At 30.4% G+C, this 11,289-nt stretch overlaps 1 protein-coding gene across 2 annotated transcripts; it reads right to left on the bottom strand.

Annotated features, from left to right (window-relative positions):
* Nucleotides 1-381: 381 nt before the first annotated feature.
* On the bottom strand, nucleotides 382-8,624 carry LOC105641924 (NADPH-dependent aldo-keto reductase, chloroplastic). 2 transcript variants are annotated; one of them, XM_012226579.2, is made up of 3 exons: nucleotides 7,635-8,619; nucleotides 6,809-7,060; nucleotides 382-792 (listed from the first exon to the last, which is right to left on the bottom strand). In XM_012226579.2, exons 1-3 carry the CDS (start codon nucleotides 8,202-8,204, stop codon nucleotides 535-537), a joined length of 1,080 nt encoding a protein of 359 aa, XP_012081969.1. In that variant the 5' UTR covers nucleotides 8,205-8,619; the 3' UTR covers nucleotides 382-534. The 2 variants fall into 2 exon arrangements, with proteins under 2 accessions (XP_012081969.1, XP_020538079.1); XM_020682420.3 differs by lacking the exon at nucleotides 382-792 and adding an exon at nucleotides 841-1,068 and having other exon boundaries at nucleotides 7,635-8,624.
* Between the last annotated feature and the right edge of the window lie 2,665 nt (nucleotides 8,625-11,289).

Raw genomic sequence — 11,289 nt, 5'->3', positions numbered from 1 at the left:
GGTCAACCCTAGGTGTAAAATCCCCTGTACAGGTTCCCATTTTTTAATTTAGGATGCATAAATTTGACTTTATACTTTCTACTGTTATCCTCATGGCCTCAAAGATTAGATGGTTAGGACTTGCAATGGTGGGTAATTAAGTGCAAATCACAATGATTAAAATAGCTATTTATTGGTTTGCTGCATGAATGAACCCATACAACGAAAGCAGAGTCGTCTTATCCTTTCTGAATATCATTTTATGACATCAAGAAATTTGTCTTAAATGTTCATTCAAAGTTGATCACCTCTTGACTTTGCATTCAAGCATACAAATTGCAGAAAGAAAAGATTGTATATATATATAAACAGTTACTGTTGTAAAAAAAAAAAAATTTCCACTTCAATCAACAATAATAATGAAACTTTTGATTTCCTATTCAGCAACCACAAAATCTAAATCTCACAAACAATGGGCAATTATAACAATCATGGCATCTTTTAACATAAATGGACCTCATTATTTTAAATAAAAATAGTATTATAATTTATATATCAGGCATTGCATTCCACATCATCCTCTATCTCACGTACAACTTGAAGGGGACAACTACCAAATATGGAGCCACTGTCTGAGAGGTTATTAAGGCCATTTCCAAATAAACATACCTGTGGTTCAATCAGGTTCAAGCGATTCCACTCTTCATCCGACAGAGACCAATTGAAGATATCTATATTTTTTCTTATCCGATCAGGCTTAAGGCTACAAGGTAGAACACTGGTTCCTCTCTGCAGTCCCCACCGGAGAATAACCTACAAGAAATATTTTGCTTGAAAATCTTTGATGAAGACAAAATCATATACAATGAAAAGGAAGCATGTCCATGCTAAATGTGGAGAAAGCTTCAGCAGATGCATTCAAATTCCCTTGGACGCCCCACCCCCAACACCCCAAAACCACTTTCTTTCCTTAAGATCCTCCATGCCTTGGGCATTTCAACCACATGGTCAGACCTTTCACACCTCATCCATGACACCTCCACTAAAAGACGTTACAAGTTTCTTCAGCTCTCCGTCAAACTTGTTATCCTTCATTTATAATTCATGGGAGAACGTGGATCAACTAACAGAATCTAGTTATGTTATAAGATTAACTTTAAAATGCATCATTACCAGGGGGAACATAGGAGAAGAAGGGCAAGGCAGGGGAATTCGTCCCCGATTGTAATTGGCTTTTAAAATTTTCTTAAAAAAATATTAACTCCTGGTAGAGAAAAGAAACCTTTTATCCTTTTTAGTCTCATCATAAAATCAAACTAAAACATCACGATAATAATATAAAAAAGATATAATTGTCTCTTCTTCTCTCTCCGAAAACAAAATACATTTTTCTTCCTCTCCCCTTACCTTCTTTTTTCCAAATGAAATAAATGTGACAATTTTTTTCTTCCTCTCCCCTTTCTTTGAAAACCCTCCCTTCCTCTTCTGCATTTGTTCCAAAGCATAACTATCTAGGATTATCAATGATGACATTAATAGCGACTTGCTATTAATACTATATTTTAATATAATGCAAGTGAAAACTAGAAATGATAGAACAAAAAGTGAAGCTAAAGAGAATATTTGCAAAATTTGGCAGATTATCTTAATTGTAGTTTTGAACTCCATGAATCAACCACATAAAATAACATGATACTACTTATAATCTGCATGAGAAATTGTCTTAGGTCAGGCCTGACATGTTTTAACATTCACTTTAAATGTTTCCTAATTCCTGTTTGCTCACTTGGATACCATGAAGAAAATATAACCATATTTATCTTTATACTTCAAGACCAACAACATGTGCTATCACTTTGCCAAACAATCAAGAAAAAGTTCTTAATATCGTGCAAAGCAACTGAAGACTTAAGTAGGTGCAAATGAAAGCCTAACAAGCAAACGAATAGTACATTGCAGGCTCAAAATCCAGCCTGCATGAGAAGATAATTGCTTGAATTGGTGAACAAGATAGGAATGTATTTCTCCAAAAATGGCTTCAGAGAAAGCTCAACCACCAATAGAAGAATGCATAGGAAGGGGTTAAAAGGTTCATTTCATCAACTACTAACCATAACTTCAACTTGAAGGATGCAAACTTTTATTTTACAAAAGCCAAGCAGTAATATCTAACTGGCACTAAAATGAGGGAATATCTTTTTGCAATCAAATTATATCATGGATAATGGTGCATATAACATTCTAAAAGGAATTATGTATGATTATTGTGTCTTACTGATTCACAATGTCTAGAATGTTTCTGAGGTATTGCATACAACAAAATTCTGCTTTTCACAATGTACATTATTTGTTTTTATGCTTGTAATGAGATTTCTCCTTCTAACTGCAACCATAGCTAGAACAAGTAAAAACACCCAAAATACATTCATCCTTACCTCCATCCAAGTCTAAAACTTCAGCCTCTACACGATTCTATGGACCATAATGACTTTGTTAACATAAAACTAAGTAGATGTTTGAAAATTCCTATCTTGGCACTTCGTTGTCTTTGTAAAATTTAGAGGAAGAAGGGAGTGCCAAAAACTAAGGGTGACCACTATTTCTTCTCAACTAAAAAAGCCAGCCAAACTATTTGAAGTATACACATGGGATAGAAATATTTGCATATATTTAATATGTATTCTTTAAAATTTTGGCTATTTCAGTAGGTTCCTTTTCTTTTAACATTATTTTAATTTAGGTTATACTTCCCCTCTAAAAAAATTGGTGTCTCATTTCTGCTTGATTCTAAATGGAACTGAGCTGGATAATGGTCATGCCTACCAATAACAAGTATTAGAGTGAAACATAATTGAATTGAAACAAAAGGAGGTAAGGGTAATTTTCCTAAAAGACAAGTACTGATAACTAAACTGAATAGTGTCCATTTTATGAACAAAACTGAATAGTGTTAATTTTATGAACATTGTTAATCAATAAATCTTGCAAATGAAATTTAATGTGTTTGATGATCGTATTTATTTTGTTATTTTCTCAAAGCTCTACTAAAAAGGAGCGTTAAGTTGTTTTGCAAGAGAAAAAAGGACATAATTTAAGGATTTTGAAGTTACTCTTCATTATTACTATAGCAAATTACTGTCCATGCTACTAAAACAATCTTCAAATGATGGTTATTTTAGACTTTATTTAGAATAATCACGTCCTACTTACTATTAGGATTTACTAAGACTATTCTAAAATAACCTTTTTGCTTTACACCTATTCTATTAGGATTCTTGGTTAAGATCTTATTCTAGAATTGAAGGATTTTAAACTATAAATATTGGTTTGACACTAATAATGCCAGTTGCTTCAATATGGTAAGAATATACATATATCCATGGGCGCAATTTTAGTTTTAGTAAAGGTGCATTTTTCATATATATCTCATAGCATATCTGATCAAGTAGGCACGTTATTCTTTTACACTCCATATTCATATGAAATTCAATCATGTATTAATTAGATCTAGAAACGAATCTTTTTTACTTTCAATTCAATTTTAGATAGAACTTTTTTCTCTTTTGAAAACGAAAAAATATACCACCCTTTTTGTATCTATGATTGAATAAAAAAAAGTGAATTGATTAAGGATACATTGGATTTGACAAGATTTTGAATCAATTGAAACCTACAGTAATTCCTATTAGTAGAAGAAAGAAAAAAAAATATTTCTTGAAACATTTTTTCTTTCCGTCATATATTGTATCTCACTAAAAGAAAATGAATCATTTAATAAATTATTGTTTTTATCAACAATTCTTATAATTTTTCGAAATGTGATTACTAGAAATGCTACTGATAAAAATGATCCACACGAAAGAGCTGCATACCCCAATATCATCATACTTGCGTGCATCATGAACCAATGGGATTTGAGAGCAGGTACTAAGATTTCGGAGCGATGCATGCTAGTTAAAAGACCCGAAGTAGTAAATCCTTGGGGAAAAAAAGTACTTGGCGCGGTTATTGCGCTTAGAAAATTTTTGTGCTTTTTAAAATACAGAACCAATATTAAACAGGCTGTAATGTTCGTTTAAAGCAGATTTTGGAATTATAAAAAGGACACAGTTTTGTGGTCTATTTCCTGGTTCTGTAACCAGAAATTTTAGTTGTGTAACCAGTTTTGCCCTCTCTATTTTGCTACGTCAAGTTGGATGGAGGTTGAGATTTTTGAACCTTGGCCTAGGAAAAGTACACAGACGTTTGACCAAGTCCAACCCAAAACAAAAGTATTCTATTAATCGAGAGAGCTGGGATGTGTAGGACTTCTAATAAACACAGGCCTCAAGCTCAACCACCTTTGAGACAAGTCTAAAAAGGCCAGATGAGCTAGAAGACAAAAACTCCTGCCTAAACATGGTATTGTCAATGATATAGCCAGATAGCTCCCCAAAATTATTAGCAAAGTCAAATTATCAACCATGCAGCTTTGAAATAACAAAGAATTTGGTGAAGAACCTTTGACCAAATAAAAATGTTTGGAAAAATATACCCCTGTAATAAGATTAAATTAGCTGTGATTCGGATGATAAGACCTTTTGCTTACAACATGAAGAAGACCAGTGAGGAAAAAATTGAAAACTAAGCTACATAAGGTAAAGGCTATGGTGGAAAACAAATAAAGAAAGGAAAAAATGTGACCCTTTTTCTTTTAAGTTTTCCATTAAAATAACTTGAATGATAAGAGAAAGCAAAATGGAAGAAGCAAAATAAGAAATGAATCCAAGCCTTCAAATAAACCCCAATTCGAAAAAAAAAAAAAAAAAATTGTTTCTTTCTCTCATGTTGTGGATAAAAAAACTCTAAGCAATGAGCCGATGAACTTTAAGTACATAAATTTTCTCAAATAAATTACAAAAAATAGTAATCAGATTTTGAATTTTTGACTCAAAGAAAGAAGAAACATGAAAAATATTTATTTTTATTTTCAACTTCATATGGTATGTTTGTCTTGGTGTTTTTTGAAGCATACCATGGCTTATTATGGTTTATCCCATCTAGGTGTATACATGTATATATCCTATTCAAGGTTTTCTTCATATCTTACATAAGTTTTTTCAACTTTTGCAAACAAGAAAACACAAAGTTATTATGTATATTTTAAGTTCACTGAAAATATTAACTGAATACGTAATCCAGCCTAATGTTTACTGTCATTTTATACATATTAATAGAAACCTTCACTGGTAAGTGAAAAATTTTCTGTTTCTCTTAACCAATTAAGTTAAATGTCAAAATATTTTTCCAACTACCATTGAAATATTATATAGTTTGGCGATTATTCAAGAATCTAAATATTCTAAAATTTTCGTTCTCATGTCTGAACTATTGAAAGATTTCTAAAGTAGCCTCATTGCTGACTTTTGGTTCTTTATTATCACATTTTCAATACTAGCTAACTTCTTATATTAGGAATTCCAAGTGTGAAATTTTATACCAAATTATAATATCAAATGTAAGCATGTTTTGTTGCCGAATCAGTAAAAACACCTTAACTTCTGAATGCACCCATCAATTTTACTTAACAAATCAACCTTGTCATGCAACATCCATGCCATTTCCAGATTAAACACTTTAGTATATTAGGCAACGACATTGTTATGCAAACAAGTGCTAGGTGATTTTGAGGGCTTTGATCCATGTATTCAGTATCAAGGACAAGTCCACACTGCTTCAGAAAGAGTAACCATGGGAATCCTATGAATGTGCCAGGCTTCACATTATGAATATCCAACCATTCAAAACTTCCTATTTCAGAATCTTCCATGTATTCAAGATGATTTCAGCAAAGGTTGGCATCTAATCCTGTATGGGATATAATGAGACTTGCAACTTATCTATGATTAATTCTTGATGAAGTGGTTATTTCAATAAACACAAGTTCTCCAATTTAGGTACGGGTAAGCAGACACTACAAGGAGGAATGACACATTTTTTTTAGGTGCCAGAGGGATTAACACTTCCATTTTTCACCATGGGTGCATTTCACATTTCATACAATAAGAATGGACATCATTAGATAGACATCTAAATCTGATTTATTGTAAAAAAATATTTTTTTTCAATGCAAATGGAGCATTTATGAAATTTTAGAAGTGCCCACATTGTTTCAAATTTAATTGCATTTTCTAACAGAATTGAACATTTACACTTTGATGCTTTCTCAAGCTTTAATAGGCGGTGTGGAATGTCCATAAGACATTATACACTAGAGCAAAAGCAATCATCTTTACTGCTAGCAGCTTGCCCATGAGTCCGCCTAACCTATTGGTCCTATTGATTACTTGTTTGTAGTGTTACCCTAATTTGTTCTGCATTACAATATGCACCTACAACTTAGTTTATGGATGTATACTTGTTTTTATGGACGAGGTTCATGTTTCAAAGGAGTAGTGTGTTATTCTATCAATAAATTCAAGCTGTTTCTGTCCTAGAAATCTTTTATCACTGTAGACAGCATTCACATTTAGGAACAAATATAAATCATTTTACTATAATTGAAAAGGTATTTATATACATATGCACACATATGTAGTTACACCAATTTAAGTTTTGATTTCTCCAAGCCCAATAGTTACTTTTCTCCCATTTCTTAGTTAAAAAGTCTTGTCATCTTTCATGCCAGTTCAGAAAACTATCATGGTCTCAGACCTTGAAACGATACTATACCCATTTGGCTACTTCTTTAGGAAGCAAGCAAAACATGTACAAAAATTTAATGTTATATATCACAAACTGACTTTCTGTAATGTATAATTATGGAGGAGAGTAGCAGAGACGAATTTACCTGTTCAGGTGTCTTTTTGTGTTTATCCGCTATCTTTGAAACAACTGACAATTTCAGCATGGGTCCATGTACAGATCTTGACCTTTTAAATGATATGCGAGGAGTACCAGGTTCATCCTCCCCTGATCCACTGTCTGAAGTTCCAGGACTGGATGCAGGAACTCCTAAAGGAGTGTGAGCAGATACATGGATACCCTTCAATTGACAGAACTTCACTAATTCTTCTTGCCTCCAGAAAGGATGCAACTCAACCTAATAAAACCAATAGATTAGGAATTCAAATTTCACGGAAAATATTCATCAGAAGGATACCATACTGAGATTAAGAGGGAAAAAAAAAGATTTACTTGTACATATCAAGAAAACATTCAAGAATAAAAATAATAATAAAAACATTTGGTCCCCCCAAAGGATCCTGCATAGAGCTTTGCTTTATTTGTCTCTTAGGCAGCTTTTCTTCCACATTATTGGGAGGTAATCAGGAAATACATGTTACTCTCTTTTTGAGGAATTTTATTCAAAAACGTTCTTTGAAAGAGCTTCCTTTGTTGCCTTTATCCCAAAAAACAGAATATCATTACAAATCTCAAAATATGCATACTATGCTTGCTCACTCCTTTGGTGTTAGATTGGAGCTCCCTATATAATTATGTATTCCTTGGTTAAGCATTAGTAGCAACATAAAGAAATTCGCAAACTGCAAGTACTGTATCACAACAATTATATTTGTTCAAAAGATATATCCAACAGACTAAATCAATACTAACTATAAAAGTCACATAAATTTATAATATATATATAACAAATTGTAAAGAAATTATCTAACCTGATTGACAGCAGGCACAATTTTGGCAAATTTGAGTAACTCCTTAATCTGATGAACATTGAAATTACTAACACCAATAGCTTTAACAAGACCGAACTCAACCAAACCTTCCATAGCCTTCCAAGCTTGCTTTAACCTATTCAAAAACTGTCTATACTCACTTCCAGATTTGGAAGGAGGATCAGTGGCATCACCAAAAGCGGAGCTATCAGGCCAGTGCATCAAATAAAGATCCAAATATGAAACTCCAAGATTCTTTAAAGAAACTCTAACATAATTCTCAATCTTATTCAGAGAGTTCATGGTACAGTAGAGCTTAGAAGTCAAGAAAACATCTTCTCTCTTTAGTAAAGAATCAGTGAAAGCTTGAGAAAGAGCTTCCCCAACTTCAATCTCATTACCATAAAGATGGGCACAATCTATATGGCGATAACCAACAGACAATGCAGTTTTGATTGCCTCAACACAGAGGTCCCCACCATTCTGCCATGTTCCTAGACCAATGGCAGGGATTTTGGCACCTGTATTCAAGACAAAGTAATTTCCAAGAGCCCCACCCTTTTCCTTCATCTCTTTCTTTCTTTCTATCAGATTCAAATTTCCAATTCAATTTCTATTTCCTAGCTAAAACTCAAAACCCAAACTCAAACAAGAACTTGTTTTGATAAAGTAAATCCAAAATGCGAAGAGGGAGAGGAAGAATTGAGAGAAGAACAGGAACCCATCAATCAATCATCAAGTAAATATCAAGAGAACAAAAGGGGATTCTCAGAATAATCAATGGTAACATTTTGATATTTCTAAGACACGAAATCTAAAATAATTAACTGTAGAATGGTTAAGCAACGGGTCGTGGTCAACATTGGCAGCAGCAGCAAGACAAGAAACCAACCAAAAAACAAGACCAAATGCTTAGCTGTAAACTTTATCCTCTCTTTCTTTCTCTCTCTAATCTGTCCCAGTCCCCTTCTCTCTAGAAAGGAGCAAGGCAAGAATCCAAAAGACCAAAAAAGTCCTCATTTTACAACACTCATGAGGTCTAATTAGAAAAAAAAGGAAAAAAGAATATATATATATATATATATATATATATATAATTATTTTAGAGAGTTATAAAGGAATCATTTTAATAAGTGATTCTAAAAGAGCTAATTTCAATTAGTGATTAGTTGTATTCCCCTACTTTGTTACTTTGGAAAAAAATTTCCATTTAAAGCGTTTGATTTATACAGAGAATTTACTCTAAATGAAAATTTAAAAAAAAAATACTAAAAGAAAAAGTCCAAATGTACTTGAATAACCTCTATAATTTGCCTTTGTTTTTTTGATTAATTAACAAGTATAGTATCAAACAAAAGATGGGTCAACCAATTAACAATCTTTTATTTTTAAAGCATGAGTACCGACTAAATTTATGAGAGATTTAATAGAAATGTGCTCGACTTATTTTAGCACAGATAAAAATATATACATTGATCAAATTTTATAATATAACCACACATTTCAATTGTTTCATTTACTTATAAAAAAGAAGTCTTTATATCCATATTATGCTTCCAATATGGCCACAAATTTAAATTTTTTTCAAATAAACCTAATTGCAATGCTTAATGTAATAAGCTTCTAAGAAATGTGCAATAATTTAGTTTTTTTTTTTTTTTTGAGAATAAATGTGCAATAATTTATGCATAAAGCACAGATATGACTATTTTTTCTTGGGAGGTCAGTATAAAATAATCATAAGTTTATATTGTTGCACCCTACTTTAAAAAAATTGCCTTTGTTTGGAAATTAACTTTTAATGATATGAACACAAATTATGATTTTAGCGAACAAACTGAATAGTTTATATTAGAACTATATTTGTTTCCGGTCCCTTACGAGTGTGCTTTATTTTATGGATGTCAGAATAAATAATATTTTGTATATTTCGCCTTTTTTTTTTCAAAGGTTTACATTATTGCACCCTAATTTTTAAATAATAATTATAAGTCTTTTTAGATTGAACACATAAAAAAGGTGAGTTCATGATGTCGGAGACCAATTTTCGTTTTTATTATTGCCTTATTTTTGAAATAATGTAATTATATTGAAATGTTCCAATTTAAAGTTGAGAGACTCTTACAATCCTAAAAAACACTTGGCTAATAAATACATTGTTAGTGAGATGGCTTCCACTGTTATTTATATTGTAGTAAAAAAAAAAAAGTGAAAATTTCAATTTAACCACGTCATTAATCTCTAAAGTAACAGAAGAGAAGGTAATTTTCCAAAATAACGGATGAGGTGGATTATAAAACAATCTTAAATGACACTATGGAACAAAGGGTAATGTGTAAAATCAGTATCGAAAATTTAAATTAAAAAAGTAAATTATCGAATTAATTAAATTAGTTGAAATTATGAAGAATGTATATAACAAATAAATATATATTTTTACTTATTATGTCAAATATATATAAATATTTTATGAATATATAATATAGATAAATATATATAATTTAGTTGATTTATTTTAATTTTTTTACAGTCAAATCAAACTTAACGGAAAAGCAAAATTTTGAAAATCTTCAACAAACATCCAACTAGAATTTAGAAAATCAAAAGGGCAAAAATGGATTACCCGCCTTTTCTCTTTGTAAATGTAAAATTCATTCTTAAATTATTTCACTTAAATTTATAATCAAGATAATTTTAATTTTCGAAAACATTATTATAATATCTTTTAAATTTTTATAATCATTACATTCAATTTTAAATGAAAATTAAAAATGAATTTTCTGGTCTAATAGTATGAATTCAATTTATTTTGCTATAGATTATATGAAAAAATTAAAATAATAAAATATTTCATATCAATAATACATGTTGGATCCTTTCAAAAAATAAAATACATATTGGATTAATCATAAAATTATAAAAGTTAAAAAAAATTAATTTAAAATATATGATAATTATAAAATATTAAAAATTAAAATATCAAATCATATAATAAAATAAATAAATAAATAAATATCAGAAATAAAAGTAAGGCAATTATTTAATATAAAAAATTGTAGAAAAAGAAGCAACTCTACTGTTTGGATGAGAGTATGTTTTTTTCTAAAGGAATAAAAATAATATGAAAAATATCTAAGGAAGCGTAATTTCCAATGGTCGGAAAAGACGAAAAAAATATTACAAAAAAGTAATATCTCAGTTATTTTCAATTCAAACCCAAATATTTTCAACATCTCAAATTTGGAGAAAAAATAATAAAATAAAATTATAAATTTTACTCATTTTTATTAAATTATTAAAATAGCGCAAATAAATTACAAACTTTTATTAAACATCCAATTATTTAAGTGATGAAAAAATTATCAATTTTTAATAATTATAATTTTTTTTCCTCTAAAATTTTATACTTTCCAAAAAAAATATAAATTTTCATTATATCCAAAAAAAAAATATGAAAAATAAGTTTTCCTCTAAAATATTTTCTTTCTCTAATATTTTCCTAAACAAAAAGCTAAATCTAGAAAGTTGGAATTAGGGTCTCTACCAACCATTACCTAACCAACCAACGTGCTATCAGTTTCATACACTGTCTCTGCCTTTGTGTATAATAGTCTTTTTACTTGTCAGCTTCTCTACGGTCAAGATGGTTGATTAT

The sequence above is a fragment of the Jatropha curcas genome, chromosome 6 (genome assembly GCF_041381405.1).
Source record: "Jatropha curcas cultivar XTBG-Jc1 chromosome 6, XTBG_Jcur_1.0, whole genome shotgun sequence".
Taxonomy (NCBI): Eukaryota; Viridiplantae; Streptophyta; class Magnoliopsida; order Malpighiales; family Euphorbiaceae; genus Jatropha; species Jatropha curcas.
The sequence above is the reverse complement of the archived record's forward strand: the minus strand, read 5'-3'. Positions and strand labels throughout refer to the sequence as shown.

Coding starts and splice junctions, on each gene's coding strand:
- LOC105641924 (XM_012226579.2), bottom strand. CDS start 8,204: ATGAAGGAAAAGGGTGGGGCTCTTGGAAATTACTTTGTCTTGAATACA. Junction 7,061..7,634: donor TTGTGCCTGCTGTCAATCAG/GTTAGATAATTT, acceptor TGGTTTTATTAG/GTTGAGTTGCATCCTTTCTG. Junction 793..6,808: donor ACAAAAAGACACCTGAACAG/GTAAATTCGTCT, acceptor TATTTCTTGTAG/GTTATTCTCCGGTGGGGACT.